The sequence below is a fragment of the Emydura macquarii genome, unplaced genomic scaffold (assembly GCF_026122565.2).
Source record: "Emydura macquarii macquarii isolate MOO-44397 ecotype Brisbane River unplaced genomic scaffold, CSIRO-AGI_Emac_v2 contig_3060, whole genome shotgun sequence".
Classification (NCBI taxonomy): Eukaryota; Metazoa; Chordata; order Testudines; family Chelidae; genus Emydura; species Emydura macquarii.
The window spans coordinates 1-16,904 of record NW_027133197.1 but is presented as its reverse complement, the minus strand read 5'-3'; the positions used below and the strand labels follow the sequence as shown (position 1 = coordinate 16,904).

At 50.4% G+C, this 16,904-nt stretch overlaps 1 protein-coding gene and 1 pseudogene across 1 annotated transcript in view; both read right to left on the bottom strand.

Moving 5' to 3' along the window:
* The window catches only part of LOC137141419 (integrin alpha-D-like), a 31,841-nt gene extending 22,932 nt beyond the window's left edge, over positions 1 to 8,909 (bottom strand). The window contains exons 1-8 of the mRNA XM_067530286.1: positions 8,867 to 8,909; positions 5,559 to 5,673; positions 5,301 to 5,404; positions 5,013 to 5,077; positions 4,199 to 4,313; positions 3,777 to 3,907; positions 3,415 to 3,560; positions 3,168 to 3,318 (exon numbers count right to left, since the gene is read on the bottom strand). Of these exons, the coding sequence (XP_067386387.1) occupies positions 3,168 to 3,318; positions 3,415 to 3,560; positions 3,777 to 3,907; positions 4,199 to 4,313; positions 5,013 to 5,077; positions 5,301 to 5,404; positions 5,559 to 5,673; positions 8,867 to 8,903 (864 nt within the window). The 5' untranslated portion in view covers positions 8,904 to 8,909. The remainder of the gene's footprint in view (positions 1 to 3,167; positions 3,319 to 3,414; positions 3,561 to 3,776; positions 3,908 to 4,198; positions 4,314 to 5,012; positions 5,078 to 5,300; positions 5,405 to 5,558; positions 5,674 to 8,866) is intronic.
* Positions 1 to 15,966, bottom strand: part of LOC137141418 (zinc finger protein 665-like) — a 52,241-nt pseudogene extending 36,275 nt beyond the window's left edge.
* Between the last annotated feature and the right edge of the window lie 938 nt (positions 15,967 to 16,904).

Genomic DNA, 16,904 nt, shown 5'->3' with positions numbered 1-16,904 from the left:
TGCCTCATGCCACAGAGGAAGGTGAAAACCCCCCAGAGCAGTGTTTCTTAACCTGGAGTTTTAGAGGGGTCGCAAGTGCAGAGCTCGTATTGGGGGTGGCAAGAAAGGTAATTGCCTGGAGCCACAGGGGTGCCATGAAACTAAGTTACATGCCTCAGCCCCGTGGGGGTGGGACTCAGGCTTCAGGGGTACAGTAGTTTGGAAAGGTTAAGAACCACTGCCCCAGAGCCTTTGCCAATCTGCCCTGGGGAAAATTCCTTCCTGAAGAATGTGTTTGGGTTGCTCAAAATAGGTATTAGTCTTGTACAAATGTATTTAGTGTTTAGACACTATAGAATGTTTGTAACTTGTTGCCTGCATTAATCTTATTTGGAATGTCTGTGTTCCATGCTATAAGGAAATAGGTAAGTTTTGCTTTATAACTTTGAAAATGTTTACTCTAAACATGTGAGTTCAGATGAGAAGGTGTTTCCCCCTTCCCGTCCAGAAGAACTATCAAAATCAGATGGGCCATCAGGGAACATCACAACACAGAGGCCCTATCGCACCCCTGGAAGAGCAACATGGACTTGGAGGCTGAATGAAGGAAATAAAACAAAGAGAGGAAAATTTTCCATCTCTTTACTGTTTCAATTCTCACAGGGCCACAGACACTAAACTGAAGGTAGAGATTTGTTAATGTGATGCCAGATTTTTAAAAAGTCTCCAGAGGTGATATCGACAATTACAGGCCATTAGCCTAACTTCAGGACCAAGCAAAAACTATAGTAAAGAACAGAATTATCAGACACAGAGATTAATACAATTTGTTGGGGAAGAGTCAACATGGTTGTTGTAAAGGGAAATCACGCCCCACCAATATACCAGAATTCTTTGAGGGGGTCAACAAGAATGAGGACAGAGTGATTCAGTCTATAGAGTGTTGTTAGATTTTCAGAAAGCCTTTGCTCGTGGCAATTGGGGGAGGTCCCTGATGACTGGAAAAAAGCCAATATAGTGCCCATCTTCAAGAAAGAGAGGAAAGAGGATCCAGGGAACTACAGACCGGTCAGCCTCACTTCAATCCCTGGAAAAATCATGGAGCAGGTCCTCAAGGAATCCATTTTAAGGCATTTAGAAGGAAGTGAAGGTGATCAGGAACAGTCAACATGGATTCACCAAGGGAAAGTCATGCCTGACCAACCTGATTGCTTTCTATGAAGAGGTGACTGACTCTGTGGATGTAGGGAAGGGGGTGGATGTGATATACCTTGACTTTAGCAAAGCTTTTGATACAATCTCTCACAGTATTCTTATCAGCAAGTTAAAGAAGTATGGGTTGGATGAATGGACTATAAAATGGATAGAGAACTGGCTAGAGCATAGGGCTCAAGGAGTAGTGATCAATGGCTCCATGTCTAGCTGGCAACCGGTCACAAGCGGAGTTCCCCAGGGGTCGGTCCTGGGGCCGGTTTTGTTCAACATCTTCATTAATGATCTGGAGGATGGGGTAGATTGCACCCTCAGCAAGTTTGCAGATGACACTAAGATAGGGGGAGTGGTAGATACCCTGGAAGGTAGGGATAGGATACAGAAGGACCTAAACAAACTGGAGCACTGGGCCAAAAGAAATCTAATGAGGTTCAACAAAGATAAGTGTAGAGTCCTGCACTTATGAAGGAAGAATCCCATGCACAGTTACAGACTGGGGACTGACGAGCTAGACAGCAGTTCTGCAGAAAAGGACCTGGGGGTAACAGTGGATTAGAAGCTGGATATGAGTCAGCAGAGTGCCCTGGTTGCCAAGAAGACTAATAGCATATTGGGCTGCATTAGGAGGAGCATTGCCAGCAGATCGCGGGAAGTGATTATTCCCCTCTATTCAGCATTGGTGAGGCCGCATTTGGAGTATTGTGTCCAGTTTTGGGCCCCCCCACTACAAAAAGGATGTGGAGAAGTTGGAGAGAGTCCAGCGGAGGGCAACAAAAATGATTAGGGGGCTGGAGCACAGGACTTATGATGAGAGGCTGAGGGAACTAGACTTGTTTAGTCTTCAGAAGAGAAGAGTGAGGGAGCATTTGATAGCAGCCTTTAACTACCTGAAAGTGGGTTCCAGAGAGGATGGGGCTAGGCTGTTCTCAGTGGTGACAGATGAGAGAACAAGGAGCAATGGTCTCAAGTTGCAGTGAGGGAGGTGTAGGTTGGACATTAGGAAAAAGTTTTTCACTAGGAGGGTGGTGAAGCACTGGAATGGGTTACCTAGGGAGGTGGTGGAATCTCCATATTTAGAGGTTTTTAAACTGTGGTTTGGCAAAACCCTCGCTGGGATTATTTAGCTGAGGTTAGTCCTGGTTTGAGCAGGGGGTTGGACTAGGTGACGTTCTGAGGTCCCTTCCAACTCTGTGATTCTATGTGGTGGAGGCTATCTCAGTGAACTGAGGATAGCATGCCAGAAGGTGGAGGAACAGGTGAGCTGGAAGCGAGTATGCCAGGCACAGGACAGTGATTAAGAAACCAACAACTTTTCTGTGCCCATGCAAAAGACAAGAGCTTGGCCATTGTGAGTTGAGAGCCGGCGAACACATTCATTGAAGGAAAAGGGATGGCCAACACAGGGGCTGCCCAGTCGCCATCCCAGAGGGATGTAGAAGAGGATTTGGAGATACCCTCAGCAGGGTCTTGCAGCTCATAATGGGAGACCAGTTGTGGAAGTGGAATTGCCAGGGTGCGCTTGGACCTCAGTCCACCACTGTCATCTTCAACAGACCGTCTGTCCACGGCAGATAGGTATGACCTAGAGGATATGAACCCTGCACTACCTATCATCTAGATCTACCTACAAGTGATGTCTGCAAGGCTGAATATAGCACTCAAGGGGGCAGCTGAACATGGAAACCTGCCTAGATAGCAGATTATGTGGATTCCTGGGAATTAGAGTTAAATAGGAATTTAAAATAAAGAGGGGAAACTTGTAAAGATTAGTGCAGACCACCTCCAGCAATAGATGGTGCTATTTATCTTTATCTTTGCGTCAACTTATTGTCTTGCATGCTATTGTGTTGTTGGATCTGACCTGGACGAGATAGCAGAAAGTTCAGTCCTGTCTGTGCATGCTGGAGTTGGTATTTGCAATGTCCCTACAAAGCTCTGTGACTGTGTAGGCGAGCATTAGGATAGATAGAGCTCACCCCGATGGCGTAGCGGGTGATCCCAGCTCTCTCTGCCTCTGGAATCACATCTAAGTATTGAAGGTTGTCGATTTTCGAACCGTCCGTTACCACGATGAGAAACTTGGCAGCCCCATCCCGGGACCCTTTCTGTGAGATGAACAACTCTCTTCTGGAAATGGGGCACAGACAGAGAGGTTAGTTCTATCAACCTCCATGTCTGCGAGATGCGAGGGGAAGTGCCTGTAAGGGAAGATGAGGTACCTACACCACTTTCCGGATAGCAGAGGCTGTACGGGTAGATCCTCTGAGCTGTTGAACTTTTCTGATGAGTGAATCTATGTCGCGGGTGCTCTTGAACATGTTGAAGTCAAAGTGCTCCAAGAAAGTGGTGGAATACTGCATGAGGGCAAACTGGGAGATAAGAGGGGGACAGGGCAGCAGGGGAGTAAGAGTGGGTCAGAATAGCAGAGATGCTGGGTCATTGGAGCCAACACAGCTGTGGGCGAAAGCGCCCCATATGAGCCCCCATCCCGCACCCTGCAACTCAGCACCCTCTGGTGCTGCCCTGCCGGCCAGGGCCAGGGGATGCTGGCGATTAATGGTCTAGAATGCGCTTGTGCTAGTTACCAGCGTGTTGGTGCCACGGAAACGCCTCATGACCTCGATGATAAACGTCTTCATATGTTCAAAGTCATCAAAATAAATGCTGCCTGAGCCGTCGATGAGGAACACGATGTCTGTGAGGCGTTTGGGGCACTCTGGGGAATGGGGAGGATGGGAATTACACAGAGAAATTCAGCTATATGGGCCAAGAGACACCAAACTGCAGTGAAACTGCCAGGACATCTGCCCATCTAGCCTGGTATCCCGCCCCCTCCCTATCAGCCTGCATGGACCCATCTAGCCTGGTATCCTTTCCCCTCCCTGCTGCCCCAGATCAGACCAAGGGCCCATCTAGCCTCATTCCTCTTCCTTCCCTACTGGGCCCTGTACCCCCCACCTCTATGTCCCCTGGGTGCTGGTTCCCCATCCCCTGGGCTGGCCCTCACCTGCCAGGGTTTCTGGGATTCGCTGGAGCTGCCGAAGGCTGTGGTCCAGGAGGAAGCAGTAGCCTTTGGCGTACATATTCTCCCCGCAGACCTGGTGCACCGTGGGACCGCACATCTGGGGCACAAGAGAGGGGCGGAGTCACTGGTCACCCCTGAATAGAGCTCCAGTGTGAGAGAGGCAGGACCTGCTCACCCATGGCCATGCAGGGAAAAGTCCCGCCAGGGTAAGGGACTCCCGTAAGGCAGACGGGACCCCAGGACCCAGCACTTGACTCCCAGAAAGGGGACAGGGGAGTGACACAGGGACATCACCTGGTTACCACACTCCCTGCTTTGGTAGTGCACAATCACTGTCGCCATGACTACATCAACCAGTTAACAACACTCTCTGCTATGCCAGTGCACAGATAATGTTGCCATGGCAACATCACCTAGTTACCACCATCCCTTCAAATATCATTGCACAGTCACTGTCTCCACGGCGATGTCAACTGCTGACCATGCTAACTGCTAAGTCAGTTCACTAAGTCATTGTTGCCCTAGAGACATCACCCGGTGACCACCTTTCCCCACCACAGCATTATGCAATGCGTCCAACTACAGGAGTTACCCATGACACCCCACACAGTTACATCACAGTGACAATGACGTCACCCAATCATCAACTCTGCCCAGGTGCTCCAGGCACCCGGACACCGCCCAGTTACTACCAGTCGTGAGGAGTGGGAGTTGGGGGAAGCTGTCCCATGGACTTCTCAGGCAGCGAGTGTCAGACCCCCAGTCACAGAGCCCACCCTCTGTGCGTGGTACCTACCAGGAGTTGGGAGCCTTTGGCAGCCAGAGACAAACCAAGGGACATGTTCACAGCATCAGGGGGCCCTGAGAGGGGAGAGACGCACTTCAGGGTGAGCAAATACACCTCACCCCCTGCAAGAGCTGGGGATAGGACCCAGGAGTCCTGACTCTCGGCCCTGCCCCCAATTCCCCCATTCCAACTCACTAAATTCCACTCCCTGCCCAGAGCTGGGGATAGAACCCAGGAGTCCTGACTCCTCAAGCCCCTGCTTTAACCAATAGACCCCCCAGCACTGGGTGGCCCTACTATTGATGCGGATCTCCTGGCAGTGTCTGGTGCCCAGGTCACACTTGTAGACTTTGCCGGTTTCATTCACGTCTCCCGTCTCCAGTGGGGCCCCAACGAGCAGCCTGTGAGGGAGAGAGCAGAGGGGGGCTCAGGAGATACCCCACTTCCCCAGAGTGGGGTGGCTTAGATGGGGCAGCCCAGCCAGACGGGTCCCTCATGGATGAGTGTGAGACCCATAGGGACCCATGGGGCCCTGAGCCAGCTTTTGGCCCTTACCCCCCGCTGCTGGCACTGCCAAACTGCGCCACACTCTGCCCGAACCCCAAGGCTGCCTCCTGGAAGGTGATAGGTCCCTCCACGTCCACGCTGGATCCACGGCTTCGTGCCAGCACTGCAAGGGTTAAACAGCCTCCATTAGAGCTTCTCCTCTGGATAGAGGGGCTAATGGTGAGGGCTGATGAACCCGTCCCTCCTGTTTCTAGGACTGGCTCCCAGTCCCCCTGCTTTAAGCCATTAGACCCCCTCCCCTCCCAAAACTGGGTATAGAACCCAGGAGTCCTGACTCCCAGCCCTTCCCCCCCTCCCACAGCAGCTTATTTAAACTTCCGTTATGTCTAGCCTTTGAGGGCCATTTTATGCAAATCATTCCATGCGTTCATTTGCAAGTGGCAGAAACTCCCAACAGGGATTTCCTACTCCCCTGCCCCGCCCCCCCTTTCCAGTGATCAACTAGTTACATCCAATGTTGACAATTTAGTCATGGTTGGACATTTGAATTGTAATTGAAACATTCATATGTACTTTGAAAGCATACACAGCATCTAATAAAATACTTGTACCTGAAAAATCATAATAGGTTTGAAAAGTACGAATAAAGGCTAGACTCCTCACCCCAGTGTTTTTTATGACAATGTCGGCATATTCGTTTCAGTGATGTTGGCCAACCTAATAATTCACATTATGATTTGTTAGCAAGGGCTGAATGAGCCCTCCCCTGACAGCAGGTGATGAGCTGGGCGGTGAGAGGAAAGACTTGACAGACAGGTGTTTTGCTTTGTGGTGTAGCTCTGCCTAACAGTCACAAGCACTATTTGATCTGTCCCATAAGATCAGTGGCGTACCGTGGCTCTACAGTGCCCAAGCCTGCATTTGCAACCCCTGCACCTCATCAACGTCCCCCCCCCTGCAGGGCAGGAAGCGTCCCAGCACCTCCCCCAGCTGCCCTAGGGAGGGGAAGGGGTCTGTACCGGGGGGGGTGAGACCTGGTGGGGGAGCACAAATGCAGGCTTGGCTCCGCCTCCCACCTCGTGACACCCGCCTCTCCTGCTTCAGCCCTGCAGCCAGCACTAGATCGGACAGGGGCGGCCTCACTGCCCGGCATGGGGGGAGGACCGGGCCGGCCCTTCACGACGTGTAGGGAGCACGGGAGAGGCTGGCGCCGCCCGTCCCCTGTGCATCATGAATGGCCAGCCCAGCCACCCTCCCCCCGCACTGTCTGGCACCGGGGGCCTGGGCCCCCCTCACATTCTCCCGCTCAGTAGGCCACTGCATAAGGCTCCATGGAGAGTGTTCTGTTTTGTTATGTGACCACTAGAGCTGAAATCACGGATAATCAGGTCTAAGTGCTTAGACCTGCCATGGGACAGTGTTTCTGTGGAAGAGACAGCCCAGCCTGCACTAGCGGTGAGGTTCCCCCCCCTCCGCAAAGGCTGAAATCACTGAGAGCTGTGTGCAGCCTCTAGAGACTGACACAAGAGAGGTCACAGAGGCAGGTGGCAGCAGAAGGTGACAGCGCTAGGCCATCAGTGACGGCACGGTGGAGCGAACAGTGGCACAATGAACAAACTGTGATCAAAGCGAGCAGCGAGCAACTGGAGTGAATGAGCGAAGCACCTTCTCCTTCTTCCTCCACCGTGGGAGGTGAACGTGAAAGCACCTCTGAACTCTGGCTCTCCATTGGCCAAGGACAACAACGATGAGTGGGGTGTGGTGGAAGGAGAAGGGAGGGGCACGTTAAAGGAACATTTGTTTGTTGGAGTTTGTTTTAGTGACATTGCCCCAGAATGCTAGATTTGTGACTGGGAAATTTATATAAATATATGTTTCTGAGGAGGCCAAGGTTTTTAAAATGCTTTATTTGCCAAGGTAGTTATCTCACATTATCATTATCTCAAGAGGTCATTATCTTGGACAGTTTCTATACTAAACATTAGTATTATTATTATTATTATATTATAATTAATTTTTACATAAGAACGGCCATACTGGGTCAGACTGTTGTTCCATCTAGCCCAGTGTCCTGTCTCCCGACAGTGGCCAACGCCAGGTGCTTCTGAGGGAATGAACAGAACAGGCAATCAAGTGATCCAGCTACAGCTTCTGGCAAACAGAGGCTAGGGACGCTCAGAGCATGGTATTGCACCCCAGCCCATCCTGGCTAGTAGCCATTGATGGACCAATCCTCCATGAACTTATCTTGTTTTTTTTGAACGAGCCTCGTAAGCCCATGTCATGGAGCCAGAGCTGAGACCCACCAAACTCATGTGACACAAGAAACACCAAACAGCCTATCAATGGCAACAGTGAATCCCTAATGCATAGCGTGGCCAACTCCCCCGATGCGGAGCTCTCTTCCCTGCTGCCCTCTCCATCGCTGCAAACCCATGCCTGGGAAGGAGAATCTCCTTGGAGCTGCCCCCTCCAGGACTGGGAGGTGGTATGGATCCTCCAGAGCTGTAGGAGGAGGCAGATATGGGGCAAAGAGGGATGCATAACTGTGGAGCAAGAAAGCGACTGGGTGCAGGAGGATCGGAGGTGACCTTTCCCCATTCTTCCCTCCATCCCTTTTCAGGCCTCATCTCCCAGTCTGTGTCCCCCCTTCCCAGCCCATCTCCCTCATTCTCAGCCACCCCAAAGTCTACCCCCCTCCATGCCCTGATAGGGTCCAGGACTCCAGATGAAAGAGATGGGACATTGCAGCAGGAGGAAGCTGCTGTGGTTTTACACAAGGATTGAGCAACTGCAAACGCATCCACCTCACACCTGCTGGATCCTTTCCAACCCCCACAAACACACACCCCCACCCCATCAGAGAAGGGGAGTCGTACCTGTGACCCACTCCCCTCCCAGAGAGTCTGGGAGAACAGAACACAGAGAGAACTGAACCCAGAAGTCCTGGCTCCCAGACCCCCTCGCTAACCCAGCGTGACCCCACTCCCCTCCCAACTCTGGGGAGAGAACCCAGGAATCCTGGCTCCCCATCCCCCTACTCTAACCCACCAGACCCCACTCCACTCCCAGAGCTGAGGAGAGAACCCAAGAGTTCGGACCTCAGATTCTATCACCCTCCTACGTCCCTTTCAGACCCTCTCTCGCCCCTTTGCCTGCAACCCTATCCATCCAACCCCACAATCTGCACCCCACTTTGCCCCATTGTACCTACCAGACCACACTTCCCTCCCAGAGCCAGCCAGGGATAAGACTCAGGAGTCCTGACAGTCCAGCTGCCCCCATCTCCCTGCCAGAGGGCTACTCACTGGGCATCTGTGACCCAGCTTTTCCCAGTGCCTCTGGCTGGCACTTACCTGTGCACAGGTAGAAGAGCAGAGGCAGGTGTTCCATCCTGTGCTGGGTGAGGGTGTGTGTGGAGCACGGTGCCTGGCAGCGATGCTGTCCTAGATGTGTGAGGATCAAGGATGAAGCATGGAAAGGAGGCAGCAGAGGAAAGAGAAATGATTCTGAAAAAAGAGAATCACTGGCTGGGAGGAGAAAGGAACTCAGGGGTGTTATAGGGAGGGGGCAAAATGGAGAATAAAGAAAAAGTCAGCTACACTGAGATACCAACTAGTCACACATCCCTACATGAAGACAAAGAACAAAAAAGACACAGACCAATCACACACACCCTAACTCCCCCATTGTCTCCCAGTGGTCAACTAAATGTTGCCAATTTAGTCTTTTTCCAACAATTCTACTCCCACAATAACACCTCACTAATTTAATATCTGGGGAAAGTACTGAGAAAATACTTACCCCAAGACGGACACACACAACCAGACAGACACATACCCCTACAGTGAGATAGACATACACACAATTACACACACAGCTAAACAGACAGACACACACACACTCACAAACTACATTGAAACAGAGATAGACACGGGATGATACTGAGACACACAAACCACACACAGTCATTATTACACACAAATTTGACATTGGACAGTCACAATCTCATGCTCCACTGAGACACCCACCTGCACACTCCTGTACAGAGAGATCCACACACACTTTTCTAACACCCAATGGCAACCGCAGGACAAATGATGCCGTCCCAGCTGTTCTCACAGGAGCTAACCCTTCTGGGTTCCATCGCTTTGGCTGTGTGATCTGCTTGGCGTGAGAAGGGCAAAGGGTTTCCATCCCATCTGCCCCAGCGAGGAACCTCTCTGCTCCACCCCAGAGGCAGCTGCATCTAAGCACAAGGCGAGTTATCGTGTATAAACAGCCCCCCACACACACCCGGCCCCAGAGACGACTGATGCCCAGTCGCTCTGTGGTCTAGAGGAAAGCAAACAGGGGAGTTGGTCAATTCAGAAAAAAGGGAGACTTAGAGGCTTGTCGTTTCTTTCATTCTTATCTGCAGGGCTGGCCCTATGATTGGGAGACCAGCCAGGGCGCGGTGGTCAGCAGGGTGTCATCCAAGTGCCACAAGCTGCCAGAGAGGGGATGAGTGTGGGCGAGCCCGGAGCTGGAGCCCCTGGCTGGCCGGGTGGAGGCGGGCAATGCCACCCAGAGCTGCTAGCCTGATGGGGAGGTGCAGGCAGTGGAGCTCACCCCTGCAGAACTAGCAGGCCAGCCTCTGGGCACCCCTTCCCATGGGCATGGGCAAAGGCCACATAATGGCTCTCCTCCTGCTAGGTGGTGGCGGTGTGTATGGCCGGGAGAGCCCCTGGGCTCAGAAACTCCTCCCCATGCAGCCCAGCCAAGGACCAGACCCAGGAGATGGTCCTCAGCCCTGTGCCCCACGCTGCTGTTCTCAAGCTCAAAGAAAAGGCAGCAAAACACAAGTTTGCCCAGGGCACCATTTTTCCTAAGGCTGGCCCGGCTTATCTGGAAACCAGCTGCAGGCCATTTGGCCACCCAGTGGGTGGCATGTGATCCAGCACCAGCCACCGCAGGTGGGGAAGTGGCAAAATCACACCCAGAGCCAGGACCCTGTTCCCCATTCAAAAATACAAAACAACACCCTCCTTCATATCTTCGTGCCCTCAAACCTGCACAATAACCATGTGCTTTCCAAGCTGAGCATTTATGCAGTGCTGCCATGCCTAGCCCTGAAATGCAGCAGCCTCTGGAGTGGGACACAGTGTTTGGGATCCCAAAAACAGAAAAGGTGAAAGGCAAAGATCTAGCTCAGGCACTATTCAAACCCATCTTTTCCTGGGCATGTGTCTGTCTACACGTGTCTGTCTCAGTGCGTCTGTCAAAGACACTTTGCTCAGGTCAATCCAAAACCTTGGTAGGGGCATTTGAAGAGGAGGGCACAGATCCTATGGGGCTGAATGGGAAAATGTCACTGTCCTATGGGGTTTTTGGGGTTCGTCCTAGAGCAATAAACAGAGAATTCTCTTCCCACATCAGAATCCTATATGGTGTTTCCAGATAACCCTACAGAAAAGGCATCATCCCTCACCAACCACTATAGGCTGCACATTTCTGATTGTCTCTCAATTAAATTTGACAAGACAATGAGCCCTCTAGAGAGACTGCCTGGTCTTGTGGTTAAGGAATTAAACCCAGGAACCTGGGTTCTTTTCTTGGCTCTGATACAGATGCTCTGTGTGAGATCGCACAAATTACTGAGTCTCTCTAGGCCTTAGATTTCCCCATCTGTAACTAAAGATAATAAGCCTTCCTTTGTCCACTTTGACTTTGTTCTTTAGGGCAAGGACTATCTACAGTGTGTCTGTGCAGTGCCCAGCATAGTTCGAACCTTGATCTCAGTCGGGGTCTGTGCAGCGCCCGGTACAGCAGGGGACCACTTTGACCCAGGAGAGAGGCACAAAATGATTACAAGACAGAGCAGGAGGCAGCGGGGGAGAAGAGAGGGGAAATAGGGTTCATAACAAGTACCCAAGTTAGCATTAGATATCTGTGTCTCTCTCTAGTTCTCCCCATCTCTCTCTCTCTCTCTCTCTCTCGCTCACACAAGTGAGTCATATCCATCCTCAATCAGCTTAAAAATATAGCTTCCTCTTTCACTTCCTTTGAGTGCAGGAGGGGGGATGCTGAGCTGAGAAATTCATGCACCAATTTCACAACTTTTTCAAGTTGTAGATTTGCAGCCTCTGGTGTGCACTGTCTCTTACCTGAGGTGCCTAGGGTAGCTCACGCTGAAAATGCCTAGGTCAGGGCAGGCTGCAAAAAGGGGAACAGATTCTCTCAAAACTGGTGGCTAGCACTGCGATTAGATTCACCAACCAGTCACAACTAGGCTCCTGATCCCCTACTCTGGTTATCAAGAAGCTCAAAAAAAGAAATCACACAGCCCCCTTGATTGCATTTCAGTCTCTGGCTTCCAATCAGAAACTAGGTCCAGTAAAGAGAGAAGTTATTTAAAACTCTATTCCCTTTACAGAATGTTCTCCTGTTCCCTAAAGGACCAGCCACATTCCCATTTCAATATTACCTTGAATCTCACCCAAAATGCCACACTGCAAGTAGGTCCTTTAGCATCTAAATCTAAAGGTTTATTACACAAGAAAAGAACAAGAAGAGAGCTGTTGAAGAGCCAAAGCAATCAGATACATACGTATGACTTTAAGGTCCATATGTCAGGTTCTTAGCAGCCTTGGTGAGTTTGGCTTGTCATATCCCCCTGGAGCACATCCAAAACTTGGAGGGGTCTATCAGTCCTTTGTTCAAAGATTCAGTTTGCAGAGTAGTTACTCTAGAACTAAGAAGCAGGATTGAAGACAAAATGGAGAAAATCCAGCTGCCTTTTTATATCCTTTGCCGTAGGACTTGTACATCCTTTGTCCCAAACACAAGCTCACAGCACATGGGCATGGAACAGCACATGCAGTCCCCTGTCCATTTGCATGTCCCTACATGTCCTGCTGACTCATAGGCATAGCCCCTGGCTTCTCTCGGTGGGTCCATTGTACAGCTCATTACCTTCCATGGGCCATCAAACCAGCCAGGTAGTGCTGATGCTAATCTGTCTGGGGGGGCCACCCAGAAACACAGCACAAGTTTGACAAAGAGATATATCACACACATTCATAACTCATGATACAGAGATGATACATAAATATAAGCTTGTTTATATATGTATCAAATCATAACTTTTCCATTGATAACTTATCTGATATATCTTGTAAGATGCACTGCAATTTTGCAATATTGCTTTCAATAATGTTATAAATGGTCACCCATATGCCATACAACATCACACTGAAATCCTTCTGAGATCAGTTGTCTCCTCTATCCCTGGACAGTTCTATATGTGCCCAGTTTGCACAAAGCTGGTGTTAGGGTGAGAGAGTTTGGTAAAGCATGGACAGGCCCAGAAAGGTTTTCAAGGATAGTCAATTATTTTTTAATCAAGGTCCAGATTTCTTGGTCAAAGTATAGGCAAGGTCCAGACTCCAGAGAAAATAATAATAAATAAAAATGGTATGTAAGTAAAAAGATTGTAGAGTCTGTTCAAAAGCAGCTGGGTCCAGATTTGGCCCACGGTTTGCCTGTTGACTACCCCTGCTTTAGCCAATGGTGCTACAGCCAGTTAGTGCCTGGTCCAAAGCTGCTGTGTGAATGGAGTACGACTGATTCACTTCTGCTGAAAGCATGAAAAGGGGTCGGTTTATGAGCTTGTGACATGCCAGTTAGATTTAAAGCTGAAATCTAACAAACTAGAATTCCCAGTTGAATAAGTATTGTGGCCGATACTGGAATGGGATCTCATAGGATAATCCCTTTCTATTGAATCCAGGGGGCACTAACTTAACACTAGGTTCTTTCCAGGTCAACATTTCCCTTGAACAGTGACTCTCAAATCAGGACACTTGGTTATTCGTAACCAATCAACCATTTATTATTTCACCTAGAACCACCTCAGTGTACAATCAACAATTCACCTCCTCAATGTAGACACAACCGCTGTTGTGGGGATGTGCTGAATGCACAATACAGTCTTGCAACATTGAGACTCAGCAGTTCTACCAATGAACGATACAAATCACTAAGATTTCTTATTACATTTAATTATCTGACATCAGGTATCAGTTCTTTAGTACCTGATCCATTCATGACAGTCCCAAGGAGGCATTTATCTTTAAGGCATGTTGAAGAACATGGTCCCTGCTATTTCAATGGGTGGGTCCTAAAGAGACATGCTTAGACTACTAAAAGCAATTGCTTAATGTTATTGATTTAAATCTCTCCCAGGTCCATTTGTTTGGAATTTAATCACCTTACTTTGAAATTTCCAATAACCATCTCCCACCCCCTGCCAGTGAAAGAGCTCTTCCTTCCTTCACCAGCTCCTCCCCCTTCCCAAATCCCACCCTTGTCACCATAAAACAGCCACTACTATCCAGCCAGGATCTTTGAACCTTGTCATTTTGACTATATACATGTGGAGAAATGCCCTGTGATAAAGGAAGTACCACACAACAGTTTTTATCATGCGTGGCTAGATGCTGTTGTGATGCTAGAGCGAATTTCATCAGAGCTTATATTGGCTGCATGAGATTTCTCTTCCATGTGGCATTTCCCCAGGTGTTGAACAAGCTTTGATTTGAGAGTGAAGCTTTTCCAGCACTTGCTACATTTGTGAGGTCTCTGTTGACGATGTGTAACCTGATGCTGGGAAAGGGCAAACTTCTGATGGAAGCTTTTCCTGCACTGGGGACACTTATAGGGCTTCTCCCTGGTATGGATCCTCAGGTGCCTAATCAGGCTTGATTTCTGCCTGAAGCCTTGCCCGCATTCCGTGCATTCATGAGGCTTTCCCCCCGTGTGGGTCCTCTGGTGCTGGACTAGCCCCGATCTCCAACTGAAGCACTTCTCACAGTCCGGGCATTTGTAGGGTCTTTCGCCTGTGTGCGTCCTCTGATGAGCCAGGAGGTTGAACCTCTGGGTGAACCCTACCCCACACTGGGGACATCTATAGGGACGCTCCTCCATGTGGGTCGTTTGGTGCTCCCTAAGGTACGACCGCTGAGCAAACAGTTTCCCATAGTCGGAGCATTTATAGGATTTCTCGCCCGTGTGGCATTTCACCAAGTGTAGAACAAAGCTTGATTTAAGAGTGAAGCTTTTCCCGCATTCGGTACATTTGTGAGGTTTTTCTTCCTGCTGCCTTAACTGATGCTGGGAAAGGCTGTACTTCTGACGAAAGCTTTTCCCACACTGGGGACATTTATAGGGTCTCTCCCCAGAGTGGATCTGCGGGTGTCTAGTCAGGTTGGATTTCTGCACAAAGCTTTGCCCACATTTTTTCCCCCGTATGGCATCGCTGATGGTGGAGGAACGCAGATTTCCACCTGAAACTCTTCCCACAGTCGGGGCATTTATGGGGTTTCTGTCCCACATGGGTTCCCTGAATCACAGCCAGCAGGTCTCTTCTCCCCCAGGGGGTCTCCCTGCTGCCATCCTGCTCCCCCAGCGTATTCCCCCGCAGGGCTCCGGGATGTCCCATGCGGCTCTGCTCCTGCAGGCTTTTCCTGTGGTAGATTCTTCTCCTCTGTCCTGGCACCTGCTGCGGGGTGAGACAATCCAGTCAGGGCTCATTACCTGTGCCAGAGAGAGGGGGTGGCAAAGGGGTTTGTCACTGAGGAGAGAACTTGATAGGCAGGTAGGGAAAGCCCCAAATCCTTGCCTGAAGGGAGAGGGGTTGGTGAGGTGTTGGTTCTGCCCGGATGGCCCAGCTGGCCCTCTGAGAGAGGCTGGGGGAAGGGAGGGCTCCTGCTGGGATCAGGCAGGGTGGGTGGGAGCCGGGAGTGATGCCTGCCATGATGGCAGGGACTTGATGGGGATGATACTGACAGAGAAGAGACAGAACTGAATCCAAGGACAAGGAGACCCTGGCAGCTGTGCTGGGATCCCAGCTTTTCCCTTCACTCTCATCCAGCTCCTGAGTCAGAGTCACTCATTCCTCACCTGTCTGGGAGCCTTCCGGGATTTCCTTTTCCCCAGCGCCCTGGAGTTCCAGGACACTCCGCTCTTCCCCTCCGTCCACCCAGATCACAGCAGGGTCCAGGTTGGGGGATCCTGCTGGTGGGAAGGGAAATGGGCAACACAGCACTTGATTAATCTTCCCCTAGGCTCAGTACAAAGAATGTTCCTTGATTTTAACCCCAGCTCATTCTCTGCTGCGGGAGGAGCGGGGGGGGGAGGGAGGGGGGGGATGCAGGATCTACACTGGGGGTCAGGGGATGACAGCCTCTATGCTGCTGGGTCTGAGGGAAGGGCCCATCCCCCAAAGGCACCGCAAGGGGCTTCAGAACCTCACCCCCACAAGTTGCTAACCCACTAGGGGAAGCTGCTGCTCACCAGGTGAAATCAGAGGCTCTTCTTTATTGTCCTCCTCAACCTCCCCGCAGATCTCGCCCTGCTTTGGGTCCAGCGCTGCCCATTCTATCCTGGATGAGCGCGCAGCCTTCTCCTCCCACATCACCGGCTCTTGGAACAACAAAGACACCCCTCCTCCAATCAGCACCTGCAATTTCAGCCCAGCCTCACTGCCCCCCATCAGATGGGAACTCCTGACCTGGGGTCCTAGAGGAGAATGGCCTCATGTCCCATTCCCACCCCACATCAGCCAGCTAGTCCCGCTGCCCTGGGGCCAGTGCCCCATGGAGGGAAGGTGCTCTGGAACTGCTCCATTTGTTAACCTGGGCCCAGGCAAACAAGATGCGTTTCATACAGCCAAACGCAAGTCTGTCTGTTCAGGAACAAAGAACACAGGCCTCACTGACCACGTGAGGGATGTCTCATGGAAAGCACTGACTCTAAAAAGGATTGTGATGTAATTGCGGATAGACAACTGGACACGAGCTCTTGGAGAGCTGTTGTAGGGGGAAGTGCTAATGCGATCCCTGGCTGTATAAACAGGAGGAGGAGGAGGGAGGTGATTTGACCTCTTTATCTAGCACCTGGAGACCTATTAGCACACAGCATCCCATGCTGGTGTCCCCATTTAAAAAAGTGTTGACAAACTGGAGAAGGTGCAGAGAAGAGCCACAAAAATTATTAAAGGGCTAGAAACGATGCCTTATGGTGAGGGGCCTAGCTCTTAGCTCTGTTTTGTTTATCCAAAAGGTAAAGGGGTGACTTGATTAAGGCGTAAAAGTATCTTCAGAGGGAGAAAATTCATCAAAACTTAGGTTCTACTTTCATATACACACACACACACACCCATACTTACACACAATGCATTGTTAACCTGTGGAACTCATTTCCACTAGATAGCACTGAGGCCTGGAGCTCAATGGGATTTTTAAAAAGGATCCAATAGCAACATGAATAAGGAGAACCTCAACAGATACATTGTTAGCTCAACTAAGCAATGTTTTGAGGAGGCATCTGCTTCAGGGCATAACACAAGGAGCA